This window comes from Podarcis liolepis (genome assembly GCF_965112155.1).
Source record: "Podarcis liolepis genome assembly, chromosome: 2".
Lineage (NCBI taxonomy): Eukaryota > Metazoa > Chordata > Lepidosauria > Squamata > Lacertidae > Podarcis > Podarcis liolepis.
The window spans coordinates 117,356,222-117,377,671 of record NC_139555.1 but is presented as its reverse complement, the minus strand read 5'-3'; the positions used below and the strand labels follow the sequence as shown (position 1 = coordinate 117,377,671).

Genomic DNA, 21,450 nt, shown 5'->3' with positions numbered 1-21,450 from the left:
GCCGGCTCCCTTGGCCAGTAAAGCGAGATGAGCGCCGCAACCCCAGAGTCGGCCACGACTGGACCTAATGGTCAGGGGTCCCTTTACCTTTTACATCTTATCTACATAGACCAAGAGTCTTGACTTAAATAATGTACAGTGGTGCCCTGCAAGACGAATGCCTCACAAGACGTAAACCCGCTAGACGAAAGGGTTTTCCGTTTTTGAGCTGCTTCGCAAGACGATTTTCCCTATGGGCTTGCTTTGCAAGACGAAAACGTCTTGCAAGTGTTCCGATTTTTTTCGCTCCCCCCCCCCTTTTTCTAAGCCGCTAATAGCCTTTTAGCCGCTAATCCGCTAATCCTTTAATAGCCGCTAATCCGCTAATAGGGTTGCTTCGCAAGACGAAAAAACCGCTAGACAAAGTCTCACGGAACGGATTAATTTCGTCTTGCGAGGCACCACTGTATATATTTTTTAACCATTTGGACAGGGAAGCCCCCTCCAGATGGCGCTCCGACACCCATCAGGCACAGCCAGAAAGGTTAGGGATGCTGAGAGTTGGGAGTCCAACGGTGTGGCAAGACAACCAGCGTGGAAAAATCCTGCATTTGCAAAGATCATTTTATTCAGCTTAAGAAATAAAGCAGAAAAAAAGGCAGAAAGGTATTCAAAACAAAGCATATTTGTATTCAAAGGAAAGCTAGAGATGAAGAGAGAGAGAAAGCGAACAATACCATTTTATAAAATAAAACAAAAATCAGCAAAAAGGGATTAAAAAGAGCTACACACAGGCAGTCGGTTTGTTTGTTAGGGCTGTTCAGTAACGTCTCCCCTCTCTTGCTAGTAGCGTCCAATTTTTCAGGGGAAATTCATGGCCTTAAATAAACCCTAGAATGCAACACAGGAACCTGTGGCCCTCCAAACATGGTCTACAACTCCCATTATTCGTGACCATTTTCCATGCAGGCCGGGGATGGGAGCCGAGAGTTCAAAAACATACTGATGGCTGCAAGCTCCCTGTGTCTTGCGTACACCAGTGAAGATTCTGGTGGTGCAGATATAGATCAGGGCTGGGGATCCTGTGGCCCTCCAGAGGTTGTGGGACTACAAATCCCAACACCCTGCAACCCATGGTGGCTGCAGGCCTGATGGGAGTTGGAGTCGAACAATCCTCTGGAGGGTCACAACTTCACCTCCTATATTGCTGGCAGGAATGAAATGTGTGATTCTTCCTTCTGTGGTTATTTTTTTTTTTAGGTAACCACACAACTTTCAGACCGCAGATTCCTGTATTTGGGATCTAGTAAAGGGTCCCCGTCAGATGCCACACTCCAAAGAGACCTTTCCCGAATACCGGCATAGATTCTCCACAGTTATGTTATGTGTTTATCTGAAATAAGTGACAGAAACATCACATGCAGAGGGACATTACTTATTTGAAAGTGCACCTGTGCTTTTCTCCCTCTTTATAATCTTTTTCCAGTATCTGAAGCACGTGGGTGCCAGACTTCTAAATCCACTCTTCTCCCTGGCTTGAAAGCTCGTCACGTAAAGGGAGAATCCGACACTGAATTTCTACTTCCAAACGTGGCATCTCGGCCGTGAGATAATAGTACCCACATTTGAAAAAGAGACTACTTCTGAACCAAGTCAATCTAAGTCAAGATTTGTTGAACCGGCGGTAGAGGGGAAAGGATCCCTCAAGATCCCCACCCCGCAGTCGAGCAGCTCAGGAGTGGGGTGAGGGGGGGGGAATGACCCTCCCTGTGAGGCCTTCAATAGCCCTTTAGGGCCTTCTAAGGCCAAGATGAGGAAATGGTACCCTGCTGTTGGGCTACAGCACCCAGGATTCCTGGGTCACCCTTGTGGGGGCTGATGGGAGATTCAGTTCATCAACATCTGGAGAGCCAAAGGTTGCCTCAGGAAGCACGGCAATGGTCAGGGATGACCAGAGTCCAACAAAATCTGGAGGGCACCAGGCTGGGGAAGGTTGCTGAGGAGAATTATTTGCTGGAGAAACTCTTTGTCCCTTTCACAGAAACTCCCATGATTCTTTGGGCTGGCGCCCAATTGTCTAAAACCGGTGTAAGGAACTACAACTCCCACGGCCCCAGTAAGCATGGCCAGTAGCCAGGGGATTGTAGTTCAGCAACACCCAAAGGTTCCTTGAACCTGGTATGAGGTGTTGACAGTCTCCCGAGGCAGAAATGGCAAAAACGGTTGTCCTCCCGGGTGTTGCTGGACTACAACTGCCATCATGCCCAGCTGCTCTGCAGGCTGGTGTTGATGGGAAATGGAGTCCAACACCATATTTAAGGCCAGAAGTTCCCCATCTCTGCTCTAAGGCCTTGTCTCCACAAAGAATGGAATGAGGTGGCAGAGTCCTGAAGTGTAAAATGGGGCTGTAACTTCTAAAAAACGATTCCTCACTTAACAAACTCCCTTGCAAGAAGTGGTCCGGACTAGACTCTTTCCCCCCTTATCTGCTAGCTTTCTCCTTTCAACCAAACATATCTGTGTGATTCAAAAGGTGGGGGGGGGAGTGGTGTTAGACCCTTTTCTGGATTCTACCACCGCATCCTGCTACATCTCTAAATTAAAGTCCAATTCTGTGCCCATTCCAGCAGTCTGGAGATGTTTGAAAAATGTATGTGAGACAGGATCAAAATGCCCCAGCAAAAAGCCCACCCTCAGCGTGACAAAGAGGAGACAGTTCACAGACGTACATATATATATATATATAAATAAATAATATCACATACACCGCTAGTTGAGACTGCTACCCAAGCCAGATGCTAAACAAGACAAAAAATTGAATTCATTTCCTACAATCAAAACGTAATTCATCTAAAAAAGAAAGCCAGTTTTGCTTCTGTTCCTGGTCCATTCCTATTATGCTGCCACGGTTCCAACCCATTTCTCAGGGTAAAATGGCCGGCATGGATTCGAATCCTTTGCCGTGTGCCAACACATGGACCGGCACCTCGGCTGGCTCAGATTGGCGGTCAGTGCTATTCCCATTCTGCCACCCCAGCTTGGGTCCACCTTGTCCTGATGGGCAGTTCTTCATAAACTTATTCTGCGGAAAGCAAAGCCCGGGCGAAATTCATTTGCCAAATCCAAGCAACACTGCAGTCCGGTTAGGGCTTGACAGCGAGGGGGTTATCTAGGCCAAGCCACAGCATGAATCAATGCTAAAATGGCTGCCCAATTACCACGCCAAACCCTCCTCACCAGATAAAAACAAAATTAGGCAAGAGTTGAGGACGAGACTAATGGGCCTCAAACCACATCACCATCCCTCCTTCTTATACACAATCTTCTCTCCCCCCATACTCCATGCTTTCCTCGCCCAGTGGTCTGAAAATGTCCACTGTTTTGCCACAAGGAGAGAACCGTTAGGCATTTGGGCCTGTTCTTGCACAGACCTTTTCCTGCTTCCTGGGAGGCCAATGGTGGGCTGTTGCTAGGCAGCAGCCTCACACCTCTATACCGCTCCTTCCTTACTAAGCCCAGCATGGAGAAGGGAGAGCCGTAGGGCCAGAAAAAAGAGGAGAAGGAAAGAGAAGGAAGCAGTTAGCCTAAAATGGAGGGGAGGGCCGCCCCTTTTCACAGCTATGTTTGGAGAAGGCAACCGTGCCCTAAGGCTCTTCCTTCACTGACCAGACCAGAGTTCACCCTCAGCTGTGGCCCAATCCTTTCACCTGAAAGAGGGTGCAAGAGGTCACCGGCCAAGAGGAAAGTAAAAAATGCTTCTCATATCTTCGCCTCACTTCCGTCTTCTCCTCCTTCTCCTTCTGCCCCCTCTAGGTAGGCCTCTCCAGAGGCTTGTGCGAGGTCGGCCATTAGGCCCAGGTTGACGCACTCGGGGCATTTCTCCGGGCTCTCGGCGGCCGACGAGAAGATCTTCCCGCAGTCCGCGCATATGAAAGAGTTCAGGCCCAGGTGGCAACGCTGGTGCCGGATGAGGGCCGCCTTGGCCTTGAAGCAGCTCCCGCACTCGGGGCAGACGTAGGGCTTCTCGCTGGTGTGTGTCCGCTCGTGGGCGATGAGCTGGGAGCTCTCGCGGAAGCACTTCCCACAGCCCAGGCACATGTAGGGCTTCTCGCCGGTGTGGGAGCGCTCGTGCGCCACCAGGCTGGAGCGCTGGATGAAGCCCTTGCCGCACTGCAGGCAGATGTAGGGCTTCTCGCCGGTGTGGGTCCGCTCGTGCTTGCTGAGGCTGGAGCGCACGCTGAAGCTCTTCTCGCAGTAGAGGCACTGGTAGGGCTTCTCGCCCGTGTGGGTCCGCTCGTGGGCGACGAGCTCCGAGGTCCAGTTGAAGCCCTTGCCGCACTCCAGGCACTTGTGGGGCTTCTCGCCCGTGTGGGTCCGGATGTGGGCCATGAGGTGCGAGTTCTGGCTGAAGCTCTTCCCGCACTCGGAGCAGGTGTAGGGCTTCTCGCCGGTGTGGATGCTCTGGTGGCGGATGAGGTCGGCGCTCAGGCTGAAGCCCTTGCCGCACTCCAGGCACTTGTAGGGCTTCTCGCCCCGGTGGCTCTTCTCGTGCAGGACCAACGTGGCCTTCTGGCTGAAGCTCTTCCCGCACTCGAGGCAGGTGTACGGCTTCTCCCCGGTGTGGCTGCGCTCATGGATGATGAGGCTGGAGCGCTGGTTGTAGCTCTTCTCGCACAGGAGGCACTTGTAGGGCTTCTCGCCAGTGTGGGTCCGCTCGTGCAGCTGCAGGTGGGAGCTCTGGCTGAAGCGCTTGTCGCAGTGGGAGCACTTGAAGGGCTTCTCGCCCGTGTGCGTCCGCCCGTGCGTGTTCAGCGTCGACCGCTTGCCAAAGCTCTTCCCGCACTCATTGCACTTGTAGGGCTTCTCGGCCGGCGGGGGTTTCGCGGCGCCCGGGCTCAGGCCCACCACCCCATAGCCCTTCGAGACCTCCGGGAGGCCCTTCTTCTGCAGGAAGCTCTGTTGCACGGCGAACTCGCTGAAGTCGAAGAAGCCCCTGCCGAAAGGGATGGAAATTGGTCCCCGGCTGTCCAGAGAGTGGCCCTCGGACGCTCCGGCCTGGCCGTCCCCCCGGGGGAAGCTGACCTCGTCTCCCCCCCACATCATCCGGTTCAGCTGTAGCCGCTCCGAGCTCCCCAGAGAAGGCTCCCCTTCCTTGCTGTGGCCTAACCAGCCGGCTGCAGGGACGAGAGCGTCAAGACAGGGAGAGAATTCATCAAACAGAGCAGCAGATTTGGCTAAGCAAAGGTAGATATTATTGCAGGCGTTGTTTAGAAGCAAGGTTCTAGTCTTCATGGGTTGTATTTCAGACCCACTGAAATCTACGAAAGCGGCTAAGTATGATAATAATAATAATAATAATAATAATAATAATAATAATAATAATAATAATATTTATTATTTATACCCCGCCACTCTGGGCGGCTCCCAATCAGTGTTAAAAACAGTACAGCGTTACATATTAAAAACTTCCCTGAACAGGGCTACCTTAAGATGTCTTCTGAATGTCAGGTAATTATTTATGAGGTCCGATCTACTCCTGCTGCAAAGATAGAACTGAAATCAAGCCGGCAACTTAAATTAAATTACCTAGTGCCAGCCAGTCCCTTAGGCTACTCCATCACCGCTGCTGAGGAATCCTGACTGCATTTGGCCATCCCTGAACTGACATCAACTAGCAGCCAATCCATCAGGCTACCTGAACTCTTGTTCAGCCCGGACACTGAGGTCCAGCTCCGAGGGCCTTCTGGCGGTTCCCTCCCTGTGAGAAGTGAGGCTACAGGGAACCAGGCAGAGGGCCTTCTCGGTAGTGGCACCTGCCCTGTGGAATGCCCCTCCCATGGATGTCAAGGAGATAAACAACTATCTGACTTTTAGAAGACATCTGAAGGCAGCCCTGTTTAGGGAATTTTTTAATGTTTGATTGTGTTTTTAATATTCTGTTGGGAGCCGCCCACAGAGGCTGGGGAAACCCAGCCGGATGGGTGGGGTATAAATAGTAATTATCCATCTGAACTAGTCATTATAAGAACTGCAACTTCAAGGAACAGGTGCAGTTGCTTTTTTCCTTCCCCCCTCCCCATCACTTTTTCCACATGAGTTGTGTTTTTCGGATTGAGGGCCAACCCTCTTACGACTGATCTTTCCAAGTCACTCTTGAGCATTTTCGACTAAAGAGTGGAGCAAAAATGCTTCAAATAAAAGGATCAGAAGCAAACTCACTGCAGCTCACTGCAAAGCGAGATCTAAGCAGCTAAGGGACATACATTTAAAGGGCACCCACCCTGGGATCTGTTGTTCCCCCTTCAGAGCTAAAAATCCCCAAACCCTTAACAAACAAAGGTCTAAATAAAAAAAATCCTTCCAGTAGCACCTTAAAGACCAACGTAAGTTTGTTCTTGGTATGAGCTTTCGTGTGCATGCACACTTCTTCAGATACACTGAAACAGAAGTTGCCAGATCCTTCTATATAGTGAGAAGGTGGGGAGGGGTATTACTCAGAAGGGTGGTGGGAATGGGAGATTGGCAGATAGCTGAGATGAGCCTGTTGACGACTCTTAACGACTGCAATAGGTCTTACAGGAAAAGGCAAGGGCTGAGAAGGTGAGAAATGGCCTAGTCATGTATAATGAGACAAGAATCCAATGTCCCTGTTCAGACCCGGTCTCTCCATGGTTTTAGTCTATTTCTGAAATTCCTTTGTAGTAAAACAGCTACTTTGAGGTCTTGTATAGAATGTCCTGGGAGATTGAAGTGTTCTCCTACTGGTTTCTCTGTTTTGTGATTCTTGATGTCAGATTTATGTCCGTTTATTCTTTGGCGTAAGGTTTGGCCTGTTTGTATGGACATTCTGAAGAAGTGTGCATGCAAACGAAAGCTCATACCAAGAACTAACTTAGTTGGTCTTTAAGGTGCTACTGGAAGGAATTTTTTTATTTTGACTATGGCAGACCAACACGGCTACCTATCTGTAACTGAAACAAAGATCTGTTTGCCCAACACTGAGTGGAAGATGCAGACCTTTGAGTCTCAGCATCATCTCCTGGAAGGCAGGGCTGTTCTGACACAGATCACCGTATTTCCGTTTGAGCTCCTCAAGTCTCTGCGCCAGAGTGTCCTCTTCTTCCCTGAGGATTACGAGGCAGTGGGAGAGAGGGGTGGGGGAATACGTAAACAGAAAATGAACCATGTAAATAGCTTTAAGTTTGAACAGCAAAAAAGACTCTACATTAATAGAAAGCCTCCTTAATGCACAAGAGGTCCTGGGTTCGTATCCCTGTCAAGACCTTCAGCACAAAATACCTCAGAGATGTGTTTTCTTTTTCCGTTCCTTGCAGGAAAGATGGGCAACAGGGGTAAGGCTGGACTTCCACTGGCCCCAGCCAGCGTGGCCAGAGATGGTGGCAAACTGGGGTTCCAGCAACCTGGAAGGTCGTAGGTCGTTCTTATCTTACGACTTGACCCTGATTTCCCAGGCTCCAACACCCTATGGTGGCTCTTAATGGGCATGGCTATTGAGGCCCATTAATTTCACTTCCCGGGATTCTTTGGGGGAAGCCGTGGCTGTTTAAATCGACAAATTACTGCTTTGAATGGATGGTATGGAAGGGGTGTCAGATGTACACAGGTATGATGATTCCCACCCCCACCTCTGGGGAAAAAGCCCGAAAGCAGGTGGATTCTTACCTGATTTCAATACTTCCCGAATCCTGCAAGGGAAGGGTGTTGGCGGAGGGGGGAGAGAGAGGGAAGGAGAGAGAGAGAAAGGTACAAACCATGAGCTGTACAGGGAAAAATTGTTCACTTTCTTACAAAAAATGAGAGCCCAGCAAGAGCAACAGGCAGCAGGCTGCTGGCCTCTGTCCCAAGGGGCAATGGAGTGCACCTCCAGGGGTGAAGTCAAACTGCAGTACCAAAGTGACCTTCCCGGGACGCAAGCCTGTACGGAGGTCCTGGGTGAAAATTTTAGATTGTTCTCTTGCACTTCTTTTTAATGTTTGCTTGGAAAAAGGAGCTAGTAAAAATGGACAGCAGCTGTGGAACTCACTGACACTGGACAGTTACTGCAAAGGTAACACATTTTCTTTATCCTTTTTTAAATATACAGATAATAAATATTAAGAGAGGTTGAGAAAGTGCCAGGGGCACCAGTCACAAAATGGCCGCCATGGTGGCGTGGTGTAACACTGATGAGCAAAAAAAGAAACAGGACCACAAGATGATGTGGGAATGCCCCCCAATCAATGGGGAAAGAGGCACCCACATCAACCCCCCACCAGTCACAGGGACCTCTCCCCTGTTCAGTGCACAAGGGAAAGAGCCCAGTCCTCTCATCCAATGAAATGTGGGCACATTTAAGAGGGAGTTTTTAATTTAGGAGAAGCTGAGGGAGTGCAACAGGAATTTGGCAAGAAGAGCAAAGGGTCTCCTATACATTGTGGATTTTTCAGGGGATATTTACAAAGGCCTTTTGCAGGTGCCACTGCTGGGGGCACTGGCAGGCATGCTGGCATCCTTGGGTAGTATGCTGGCAATCCCTGTAATTTATGATAGCCGGCTTGGCTCCGTGTTTTGGGTCAATAAGGAATCTGCCCACCCGTGTCAGGTCAACTATTGAGTCTGCTTACCCTACTGAACTCCACCCCAAAAAAACCTTACCACTATCTCCTCACTGCTGTTTCCTTCTTCTCCATCCTCTTCCTTCTTCTCTTTCCTCAGGTCCATCGCTTCGGAATCCGGCAACACCTTCCAATGAATAAAATTACTAAGTTCAATAGAAAGCAACAGCCGCCGCTTCCTCCTTTTGTGTTTTAAAGAAATATGCAGCTCCAGTTACTATGAAGATTAAGAATTCGTGTGGCCAGACGCTCTCCTAGCGTCTCTCTTCAAGTTTCATCCCAACCTAGCCACAAAGTCTATCCACATTTTCAGCCACTTCAGCTATGATATACAGTTCTACCTTGGATCCCAAATGCCATGGTACTCAGACGTTGTGGCTCCCAAACGCCGCAAACCTGGAAGTGAGTGTTCCGGTTTGTGAACGCTCTTTGGAACACAAATGTCCTAAGGGGCTTCCAACTGGCTACAGGGGCTTCCTGCAGCCAATCGGAAGCCGTGCTTTGGTTTCTGAACGTTTTGGAAGTCAAACAGACTTCCGGAACGGATTCCATTCGACTTCCAAGGTATGACTGTATACGTGTTGGTACTAACATGTAAGACCCTCATACAGCTCAGGACCACTTTACTTGGGAGACTGCCTTATTCCTTTTACACCCAAGTAGATCACGCTGCAGTCTGCAGGAATGTTTTTATCCTAAAAGGCCTCAGGAGTAACCTGGCACAGGGCTTTTAGTGTGGCAACCCCTGTTCTGTGGAATAGCACTCTGGTCGAGATACAACAAGCACCCACTTCCTGAAAGCCATCAAATCTCATTTTGCTTCCAACAGTCTTTCCCGGCTGACTAAATGGGTCTTCACCACAAGCGGCCACTTGTTAGGGCATTAAGTTTAAAAAGCATTCGTTGTATTCTCTTCCGCACAAATGGCCTTGGGATGCTGGTTTAGCAGAGATTAAAAATCATTGTGCCATCAAACTCATGGCCCATAGTGGTGATATGTGCAGAAGCCTTAACAGGGATTGCACTGATTGTATCATGGCTTATTCCTGCAACTGCTTGCCAGTTGCCAAGCCCAATTCAAGGTGACAAACAAAATTCCCAAACTCCCTGCCCCCTTTCCCCAGCGGACCACTTGAAAATTGCTGACGGTCTTGGAAGGACTACTGAATAATTTTTCCTCCTTTATTTCCAGGAAAATATTTCTGCCTGTATTTCCAGGAAAATTTAGCCACAACCCTAAAGAAAAACCACCCCTCCGGCTGATCAGTACCTCGTTGCTGTTTCCACGTTCCTCTTCCGTAGGATCCTCGATCATCAGTTCGTCGCTGCTGCTTTCCTCTTTAACCTTCTCGCTTATGATATCTAACGGACTCTCCTGCAATTTTTCGTGCTGAAAATGGGAGGTGGGAAGGAGAAAGAATGAAACCTTTAGGATCTGATTTGGAATAACATTCCTGATCACCAAGGCAGTTTCTGTGGTTTCAAAAGGTTTCAGCAAGCAACAGTAGTAGGGTCATCATGGAGTGTTCCCTTATGAATCCGGCTTACATTATTCTGTCTGCCATTTGTGCAAGCGTCGGTCACAGGCTCCACCTTCTCTGACAGAAACCATGGTTTACTGGGCACGTGGCTGAATTACTAGTTAGAAATCAGTCCTGGTTTCATAACTGGGGATTAAATCAGTTTCCTGGTATGGGTGTAACGGGAAACCATGGTTTAAACAATCCACAGGCCAGCAACTCAACTCGATGTACATGTACCTCTGCATCTTGCAGTGACATAGATATACTTTGAGTAGCTTGGAAATCAGACACAAGCTGTCTGATAAACCCAGAAAAATGGTCCACTGTCTGAAACAAACCACCAGGTAGAACCACTCACACCTCAGACCAATTTTGTTGTGTGTTTTTGTTTTACAGTATTATTACATTTAACAGCTTACACAAGGGATGGGGAACCTTCCAGATGTGGCTAGGCCAGGTTTTATCTCCTACTTCACAGATGTGGAACCTGTTGCCCTTCAGACGTTCCTGGACTACAAGTCCCATCATCCATGGCCGTGCTGGCTGGGTGGCTGATGGGATTCAGAGTCCAACAGCATCCGAAGGGCCTATAGGAATCGTTTACTGGTTTAGCTGGTTGTTAGGCTTATGTTCCGATTCCCAAAGTTCCTTCTATACTGCAGGAGTTGATAAATCATATGCAACTTCTGCAATAATTCTGATGAAACAGTTTGCTACTCTCAGACCAAATAATTTTAGCAATGACTAATAAAATGACATCAAATGCAAACAACTGCTATTTTTATAAAGCGTATCTGGACAGAAGTTACGTGGACGCATTATCAAATCCTAAATTACACAAGAATGTGCTTGGCTCACAACTGAGCGTGCCAAAAATATCAACTCTAAAAATACCATCTGCTGTGAAGACAACTAAGTAATTTATAAAGCCCTATTCCAGGCTTTCTTTTTAAAGGAGGAGGTGAGACATAACCACCTTGGTTCAAGATGGGGAAGTGGTGGAGAACCAGTCTGGTATGGCGGTCTGGCTTGCCTCTGAAGGACCTCACAAATAGGAAGATACTTTGCATTTCCATTCCAAGAAGTTGAATTGTGCCTAACTGGGGTGAGGAAGACCAGCTACAGGTCCTTTCCCAGTTATCTCTGGAACCAGCAGCATTGGTGCAAAGAAGCGTTTGAAGTTCTCCAGGCGTATTTTGCACCTGGTTATTGGCCACTTGCAACCGAGTAAAGATTCCAGGGTGCCAGGATGGCGCCTGATGTCTCCACCATCTGGAGGTGCATGCCTGGGGATCATTGGATCTTAACAGTTTTCACATCCTGCAGAATTATATCTGCTATATTTTATCTGCACAATTGGAATGAATTTCAGGAACGCAAACGTTGCATTGAAAAATACAACTGTCAAGCCGCCTGGCCCAGAAATGGCACCTAGCCGTTCTATTTTGGCAACTGTAACCCTGGTTTTTAAGGAGCCGTTTGACGCCTAGCTTATATATTTGAGTTTTCTACTGTGGCAAGACCACCTGGAAGAATTTTACCCTTATGATTTCTATATAATCATATATCCATATATAACCATATATCCTAATGATGATTTCTATATATCCATGTATCCTAATGAGGTTTGAATCGCTAAAGCTTCAGCAGAACTAAAGTGCTTAGATCTTAAAAATCCAAAAGTTGCCCTCTGCCCTATTTCTCTCTCTGCCCTGCTACTGTGCTTGAAGGAAACAATAAATCTGATGTTTTGGCATTTTTCTATAGGGATCTTTCTCCAGACAGCTTCTCAGGCTCACAAGATGGGGCTGAGTTAGGTAAAGGTAAAGGGACCCCTGACCATTAGGTCCAGTCGTGACCGACTCTGAGTTAGGGAACAGGAAAAAACAGCCAGCCCCAATGCAATGTTCTAAGTCAATAACAGATGGTGGGGGTTATTCAGGTTTCAACAGTCAAATAGGTTTCTTTTCCTCTTTATTGCTGAAAATTAGGGTAAAGGGCAAATTGACGCACCATCAGAGGAAAGCAGACGTATTCTTTACATGGGCAGAGGAAGAGCTTGTGCGCGCTCATTGGTTTGATTTTTGCTGCAACATACGACTATGCCATGTTTTATGCTGTTTGTACTCAGGTATAAAACCCCAATGCACAGGGGTTTCGGCGCCCAGGCTCTGGAAACGATTCCACTGGGAAAGGACCTGTAGCTGGTCTTCCTCACCCCAGTTAGGCACAATTCAACTTCTTGGAATGGAAATGCAAAGTATCTTCCTATTTGTGAGGTCCTTCAGTGGAGGTCCTTTGCCTTCTTTTTCCCCACTGCTGCGTCTGTCGATTCTTGGACACAATCTGAGTGGGCCACAGGCATTCCATATATACTTGCAACACTAACACTGGTGCAGAGGTGGGAATATTTGCCAGAGTTACAGAAAGCTGCTTCATACCGAATCAGGACATTGGTCCAGGCACCTCAGGACTGTCTACACTTAAGGCCAGTGGCTCAGGCCGGGAACATTCCCAATTCTTTTTGGAGATGTTGAGGATTGAACCCAGGAACGTACAAGAGATGTTCTGCCAATTGAACTACACCCCCTCCTCATAAAGGCTTTCAGGTCTCTTTCTTGCCTTTTGGCACCCTAACATCACAGAGATAATCTCCTAATTTTTTTTGTGCAGCACGCCAAGGGCTTACGGAGCCCTAGAAAAACAGGAGAGGATGTTTCTAACCTTTAATTCCTCAGTGGCAGCTGATGCTTCAGCTTTCTCTTCAGGCAGCATCTTCTTGCTGTCTGCTGGCTTCTCGGGCTTAGCTTCACGGTCTCCTCTCTTTTGTTTAAGGAGGGTGAGGCGTTCCTTCGGCACCACCTGAAGAAAGAGAAACGTTACCTGCTTGCTGATTTGCTTCAAAATGCCAGGAACTGAACCTGGACGTTTCTACCTTTGAAACATTTGCTCTATGCTACAGCTTCTTCCCAACCGATTAAAGGCGACAAATTACGTGGCAAGGCCTTAAATCATGGGTAGGCAAACTAAGGCCCGGGGGCCGGATCCGGCCCAATCGCCTTCTCAATCTGGCCCACAGACAGTCCGGGAATCAGCATGTTTCTACATGAGTAGAATGTGTGCTTTTATTTAAAATGCATATCTGAGTTATCTGCGGGGCATAGAAATTCGTTCATTTTTTTTTCTTTTCAAAATATAGTCCGGCCCCCTACAAGGTCTGAGGGACAGTGGACCGGCCCATGGCTGAAAAAGTTTGCTGACCCCTGTGGCTTAAATCATGTGCATGTATTAAAAGCCACTAGGAGATCTTCCATCTTTATTGGGGGGAATACTAACCTCTTCTTTCCTATAACTGTAATGGACTAAGTGGCGCATTTCTAACAATCTCAAGAACTTATTTCCAAAAATAAGTTCACCTCTGGCATCCTACTACCACCCTTACTGTCTGTATGCTCATATATATCTTTTATGTGAACCATCCTGAGACCTCTGGGTATAGGGCAGTATATAAACTCAATTAATAATGATCATAAAAACAAGACCAACCCCCCAGAGTCCATGTTCAATATCAAACACTATTTTGCGTGCCATGTAGCCATCTGTCTATTGATGTTTATTTTTATTATTTTACTCCGTTTTTTATTTTTATAACGTTGTAAGCCGCAGTGGTGTGTTTTTATGATACAATGGTATATAAATATTTTTTAGTAAAGAAAATAATAAACTGGGGTGGGAGGAAGCTGACAGTTATCCCTTCCTTCCTCCAAAAAGCTCAGGGACCATTCTGTCCTCACCCATTCTCTCCCCACAACCACCATGCCGTTTTTGACCTGTTCAGAACTTAAGCACTACAGAAAAGAAGATAAATGAGGCGAATGGCATAAAAGCCGTACAAAAATAAAAGTATTGTTATGAATATTACTACAAATCTAAAATATTGATTTGAAGCAGAGTTGAGAAATTAAATCATAATTACCAGAATCAGCAAAGCTAGAATTGTACAAGGAAAAGAGATGAGAGATGCTCAAACGAAGGGATATTTGTAGCCATTTTTTCTTTGGAAGGAGACTCCCCACCGCCACCCCACCGCCATTATCAAAGAAAAGCAAGATTACATTCCACAGATATCCAACCACATGAAAGGATTTGATAAATCATATGCCCAAAATACATGCATTGCAACTTCTGCAACTATTTTGATTCAACTTAGCTTACTATCATTAAAGCAAAACCATTTCAGCAACATCTAATAAAACTATATCAAACAGCAAACAACGGTTGTTTTTAAAAAGTGTATCCGGATAGAAGTTACGTAAGACATATTACCAAAACCAAGAATGTACTTGGCTCGCATCTGGGCATACTAAAAGCACCAGTGCTAAAAAAAGCATTTGCTGTGAACACAACTTGTTTGACTAATCTAGAAGACTGATTAAGTTGGACCAATTCAAAGTTTTATTTTTATAACAGGAGACGTTAAACACATTTTTTCAAGATAAGGAACAGGGAGTAGTGATGTACTGGTCTGGGACGCAGGTCTGGCCGGTCTCCAAAGGACATTACAAAAATAGAAACATGTATTTTATTCCTGTTTTAATAAATTTAATTGTACTTCATTGGGATAAGGCCCAACACTTGCTGCATTTAAAAATATTATTATCATCATTTAATTTCTATACCACTTAATATATTAAAAATATCTCTAAGTGGTATACAGAAAACTGAAACAACAACTTAAATAAAATACTGCAAAATATTTACATATAAAAAAGTTACCTTAATACAAAGTTACTATATATATCTCAATTCATTTTCCATCTGACACACCAGGTTATCTCCCAGGGTCCAAAAAGGCTCTCAGCTTACCCACAAAAGTCTCAACTTGCTTTTTATGGGCCCAAGGTGGATGGTACTTCCTCAGGCATTATTAATACAGTGGCGCCTCGCAAGACGAAATTAATTGGTTCCGCAAGTTTTTTCTTCTTGCGAGTTTTTCGTCTTGCGAAGCACGGTTTCCCATAGGAATGCATTGAAAATCAATTAATGCGTTCCTAGGGAAACCGCTTGCCAGGATGGCGGTGCGGAGAAGGGCTTTTCTCCCCACCGGAAGCCTTCAGGACAGGTACGGGAACAGAGGGGAAGGCGCGCAGCGCTTTCTCTCTGTTCCCGGGGCTTGCGTGGGAGGAGGGTTTTTCCTCCCCACCGCCAACATTCAGAACAGCATTCTGAATGTTGGCGGTGGGAAGGAAAACCCTCCTCCCACCCCAAGTCTTCAAGAAAGCCATCCGATGCCGGGCGGCGGGAGAAGGTGTCCCCGCCCCCCCCCCGCCCGGCATCGGAGCTTCGTTCCGAAGCCGGGCGGCGGGAGGAGGCGTTCCCCCCCCGCCCGGCATCGGAGATTCGTTCCGAAGCCGGGCGGCGGGAGGAGGTCCGAGGACAATGGGGAAGACGCGCTGCGCTTCCCCGCTGTCCCGGAGATTTCCCTATGGGCTGTCGTCTTGCGAAGCAAGCCCATAGGGAAATTCGTTTTGCGAAGCGCCTCCAAAACGGAAAACCCTTTCGTCTAGCGGGTTTTCCGTATTGCAAGGCGTTCGTCTTGCGGGGTACCACTGTACTTACTAATCGCTTCACTCATAAAAACAGCTCAAAGCAACTTACAGACACACAAAAAGAAATATCAGAAACAACTACAATAAACACAGTCAATAAAAAACGAACACACACCTTCCGTACAAATAACCACAGGGCCTAGCAGACCCTGCCCTAGAAAAGCCACAAATACTTAAAAACCTTTCAGACTTAGGGTCAGAATTTTTTTTTAAACTCGACAAAGAGGGCTGCAGGCAAGAGTCCCTGGGGAGAGGATTCCCCAAACTGGGAGCCACCACTGAAAAGGCCTGTTTCTCATGTTTCCATCCTGCAGATTTCTCACATGGATGATCGCAGGGTTTGCAGGAGGTTCAAATGGAGAGAGGTAGTCCTCATGGTCTTCTCTTCTTCTTCTTTGGCGATCACTCATAGCCAATTAAGATTGTCTTCCATGAATAAGGCTTTAACAATGAATCTGTAAGTGACTGTGGAGGCCAATTCTGGATCCACACATCCTTCCACAGTGGGGACAAAGGTTTCAAGGCGGGAGTTGATCATGGTGTGGATTTGCCAAGCGTGCCTTCCTTTTAGCACGTTTCTCCCTTTTGTTCTGAGTTTGAGTGTCTTCAAAGTCCATGACACTTTTGGTAAAGGCTGTTCTCCAACTGGAGCGCTTGCAGGCCAGTGTTTCCCAGTTGTCAGTGTTTATACTACATTTTTAAAGACTTGTCTTGAGAGAGTCTTTGAACCTCTTTTACTGAGAGCCAGTGTGGTGTAGTGGTTAAGAGCAGTAGTCTTGTAATCTGGGGAACCGGGTTCGCGTCTCCGCTCCTCCACCTGCAGCTGCTGGGTGCCCTTGGGCCAGTCACACTTCTCTGAAGTCTCTCAGCCCCACTCACCTCACAGAGTGTTTGTTGTGGAGGAGGAAGGGAAAGGAGATTGTTAGCTGCTTTGAGACTCCTGAAGGGGAGTGAAAGGCGGGATATCAAATCCAAACTCTTCTTCTTCTTCTTCTTTTGTTGGCCACCAGCATTACGCTTTCCATTTTTAAGTTTGGAATAGAGTAGTTGCTTTGGAAGACGATCATCAGGCATCCGAACAACATGACCAGTCCAACAAAGTTGACATTGAAGAATAATTGCTTCCACACTGGTGATCTTCGCTTCTTCCAGTACACGGGCACTAGTTCGCCTGTCTTCCCAAGCGACGTGCAAAAAAAATTCGGACACTGTTGATGGAATCTTTCAAGGAGTTGGAGATGGTGTTTATAAGTGGTCCATGTTTCACAAGCATACAGTAAGGTTGGTAGTACAACAGCTTTGTAAACAAGAATTTTGGGTTCCCTGCGAATGTCTCGGTCGAGGTATTGCGATCCTGATCCACATAAGGCTTTATGGGTCAAAACCAGCACTTTGAAACTAACTGGTAGCCACTGCAGTTGGGCCAAGATTGGCATTGTGTGCCCAGACCAACTTGCAACCTGGCTGCCAGGCTCTGAACCAGCCGCAGTTTGTGAACCACAAGAAACATTTAAACATTTCAGCGTAGTATAGCATCAAAATGATTTTATTTATTTGCAGAGTATGTCCAGATATTTTTTTTTCAAAATGCGAGCAACAGCATCGAGTGATGCTGCAAGCTCACGACTCATTGAGTCTGTATACATACTTAAGGTACGAGGCTCGTTTATAATTCATGTTCCTATGTGGATGCATTGTTTTAAACTTTCTAAGTGTCGCACGATTACATTATAAAGTACAGTGGTACCTCAGGTTACATACGCTTAAGGTTACAGACTCTGCTAACCCACAAATATTACCTCGGGTTAAAAACTTTGCTTCAGGATGAGAACAGAAATCGTGCTCTGACGGCACAGTGGCAGCAGGAGGCCCCATTAGCTAAACTGGTGCTTCAGGTTAAGAACAGTTTCAGGTTAAGAACGGACCTCCGGAACAAATTAAGTACTTAACCTGAAGTACCACTGTAGTTTTGTTTGACGTTATAAATGAAGCGCTGCAAGGTGTTGTTTCCTTTTGCTTTCCAAAGTATTTCTTATCAAATAAAAAACTGGTGTGGTCTGAGCACATTTTTTATTCTGAAAGTGTGGCGTGGAGAAAAAAGTTTGAAGAACCACTGTTTTAGAACATAAGAAAGCTCAGCTATTGGATAAAGTTCAACACCCTTTTCTCACGGCAGCCAATCAGATGCTCTTTAAAGAAAACTAAAAAAAAAAACTTAAGAGATTTCGGGGATTGAACCTGGGACAAAGCATGCGTCCTCCCATTGAGCTACAGCCTGTCCTCAGATATTTAGGAACAAAGGGAGCTGCCATATATTGAATCAGACCCTTGGTCCATCTACCTCAGTAATGTCAACACAGACTGGCAGCAGCTTTCCAGAGTGTCAGGCAGGAGACCGCCACCTTCCCCAGTCCTACCAGCTGGGATAGCTCAGCCGGTACAGCAGGAGACTCTTATCTCAGGGTTGTGAGTTCGAGTTCCACGCTGGGCAAAAGATCCCTGCATTGCAGGGGGTTGGACTAGATGACCCTCAGGGTCCCTTCCAACTCTATGATTCTACCTGGAAATGCCACTGGTGTTTGGACCTGGGTCCTTATGCATAAAAAGCAGGTTCTCTGCCACTAATTTTCCTTCCTTCCCTATAAAAAGTGGGAGCAGAACCTCAGATCTGTATTGATTTTTTAAAAATTGATTTCTTTTTGGGGGGGCAGGTGCTCCCCCGCCGTGCCTTGGCTACACCCATGCAGCTGTGGTTTGAACCTGCAAACTCCTCCATTCAAAAGCAACGCTCTAATCCAGACCAATTAATACAGCTTTTAAATTTTTTTTTAAGTTAATGATCTTTGTTGAATGTGGACCTTTGCCTGCTCCCCTTTCCTCCCTGATTATTCCTACCTGAATTTTCTCTTCTGCACCCTTTTCAACTCCGGCGTCCATGGTAAAGCTGGGGTGATGGCGGAAATTTTCTGCTCCTAGTGGGGAAGAGGGGAGGGGAGGAAAAGAAAAGGGAGTTTTAATTATTTTTTTTAAATGATTGAAAGGGAAAGCAGGGTGCGGTGGGAGAGAAAAAGCAAGCAAGCAACCCGGTTCTCTCTCTCTGGGAGGGTTAGAAAAGTCGCGAGTTCAAGTTTGCAGCGCTACCAAGGCTCCATCGTAGAACATTTGCTTCTCGATCTCCTTCCGCATCAGCAGAAAAATCAGGAGGAGCAATCGCTTCGGTCGAGAGCGCTAGGCCCCACGTGCTGCTGCGCCGAGCCCCTGAGCACGTGCAGAGTGCAAATCGTAGCACCACCCAGCTCTCCCCGGGAAGCAAGCACAGCCTAACTTCAACTCTCCCCCCCCCCAAAAAAAAAATATTTCAGGGAAAGAAAAGGTGGCTGCGGGCGGAGGCGGAAGGAATTTATTACTATTATTATTATTATTACTATTATTAAAAAATGCTTTAGAGCATGTGCAAAAAGTCTTCCCTTTCCCCCCGCACCCCAACCTACGGAAACGGATGGCGAAGCGCAGCCAAGCTCGTCTGAAGGCGCCGAGAAGTCCCTCCGGCAGGCGGAGGGTGATGCAACAGGGAAGGCCAGGCTCCTTCTGAGCATGTGCAAAGCGCGCCCCGCTACCCTTTCCTGCAAGGATCGCCCACCCACCAGCCCGCCCCCTCCCACACCCACCCAGGGCTGGGGGCGGGGGAAGGCGGAAATCGTTTAAGAGAATGCCTCTGAGCATGTGCAAAGTGCACCCCTCTCTTCTTCCCCCGCCCGCAGGCTAAAAGATCCTTTCTTGTGCAGGAAAGCGGGAGGAAAAATCAATAATATAAATATAAATATAAAAATAATACTACTAAGTCTGCAAATCTGTCGGAGCTGCTCCAGCGGAGCCCAGCTTCTCTAATCCCCGAGTCTTTGGGAGGAACGTCTGCATTGCTAACTTAAACCGGTTAGCCACCCACTCGCTTCCCCTCCCGCGGAACCCTGGGAGTTGTAGGGCGGCAGGCCCGGCGCGGCCATTCTCCGCGCGGCCTCCGGGACTACAACTCCCAGGGTTCCTTGCGAGGCGATGGACGCGGCGAGCTTTGCAAAGGGATCGGAGCAGAAGCGCCTGGAGCAGAGACCAGTTTTGCAGAGAAGAAAAGAGTCAGTGGGGGATAAGACCTTCAAAGCAGGGGGCTTTTGTTTTCATTTATAGTTTCTTTACTTCTTGCCCGACTCCTCGCCCCGCTTGTGGAGTTTGGTTTCTTTTCAGGAAACCGGTTTGAAACCGGATTAAAGGGGCGCCGTGTAGACGCGGCTTCGCGCCGCTTAAGGACAGGAGACCTCTTTCCCGCTGCCTGTCTCCCGCGCCCCTCGGGGTCCAGGGATCCGGGACGGGCGGAGGCACGGGCTGAGCTCACCGTTCACACGGACAGCGCCCGGGGACAAAACCCGGCGCGGCTGCCCTGCGAAGCGGAGCGGAGCAACAAGGAGAGGAATCCGTGGCTTCTGCTTCCCCGCCGCCAGGACTACGCAGGGCCATAGCTGTCAACGTTTCCCTTTTCTTAAAGGGAAATTCCCTTATTCCGAATAGGATTCCTCGCAAGAAAAGGGAAAAGTTGACAGCTATGCCCAGGGCCCTCCTGTGGCCATGGAGAGCTCATCATCATCATCATCGAATTTGTATACCGCCCTTCATCCATGCCTGTTGTCTTTGTCCATGGAGTTTTCTTGGCAGGGATACTGGAGTGGCTTGCCGGTTCCTGCTCCAGGTGGATCACGTTTGGTCAAAACTCTCCACTATGACATGTCCATCTTGGGTGGCCCTGCACAGCATAGTTCAAAGCTTCTCTGAGTTATTCAAGCCCCTTCGCCACGGCAAGGCACAAGGAGAAGGGGATGACAGAGGATGAGATGGTTGGACAGTGTTCTCGAAGCTACCAGCATGAGTTTGACCAAAGTGCGGGAGGCAGTGGAAGACAGGAGTGCCTGGCGTGCTCTGGTCCATGGGGTCACGAAGAGTCGGACACGGCTAAACGACTAAACAACAACAACTTCATCCATAGAACTCAGGGGGTTCACAACATGAAATTACAATACAAAAAACCCCATGCAAAATAAATAATAAACATAAGAACAAAAACAAACCAATAATCCCTTTCCCGTAATCCATTTAAGGGCTTTGGATGTCAATCAGCCAAAGGCCTGGAAGAAAAGGAATACTTTCTCCTGGTGCCTAAAGGTGTATAATGAAGGCGCCAGGCGAACATCCCGGGGGAAAGTAGCCAACCATCCGGTTGTGGCTGTACATGTTGAGCGCAAGAATTAAGAACAAAGCAAGTAAAGAGTTGCCAACTTTTTCTTTCTTCTTTGGAGGGGGGCTCCTCTGCCTTTTGCAGCCATGTGACGACAGGCAGAAGTTATTACTATTATTTATCGCTTCTTTATGCTGTGAACTGCCCTGAGATCTTGGGGTGAATGGTGGTATGATTTTCAAAATAATAATAATACAGTCAAACCTCAGTTGTGGAATGTAATCCGTTCCAGAAGCCCGTTTGGCTTCCAAAACGTTTGACAACGGAATCGTGGCTTCCTGTTGGTCGCAAGAGCTTCCTGCACTCAGAGGAAGTGACATCGGAATTCGGCTTCCAAAAAACGTTCGAAAACTGGAACGTTTACTTCCAGGTTTGGGGCGTCTGGGAGCCAAATCGTTCGAAAACGGAGCCGTTCAGGAGCTGAGGTTTGACTGTCATAAATC

General features: G+C 47.5%; 1 protein-coding gene across 1 annotated transcript; it reads right to left on the bottom strand.

Annotated features, from left to right (window-relative positions):
* Positions 1 to 585: 585 nt before the first annotated feature.
* On the bottom strand, positions 586 to 20,235 carry LOC310699277 (uncharacterized protein; the record flags this gene model as incomplete). Its single annotated transcript, XM_083486898.1, has 10 exons — positions 586 to 5,153; positions 6,997 to 7,103; positions 7,663 to 7,685; positions 8,635 to 8,721; positions 9,865 to 9,984; positions 12,842 to 12,979; positions 18,622 to 18,698; positions 19,218 to 19,400; positions 19,673 to 19,821; positions 20,114 to 20,235. The coding sequence occupies 10 exons, from the start codon at positions 20,233 to 20,235 to the stop codon at positions 3,739 to 3,741; spliced, it is 2,421 nt and encodes an 806-aa protein (XP_083343024.1). The 3' UTR covers positions 586 to 3,738.
* Positions 20,236 to 21,450: the final 1,215 nt, after the last annotated feature.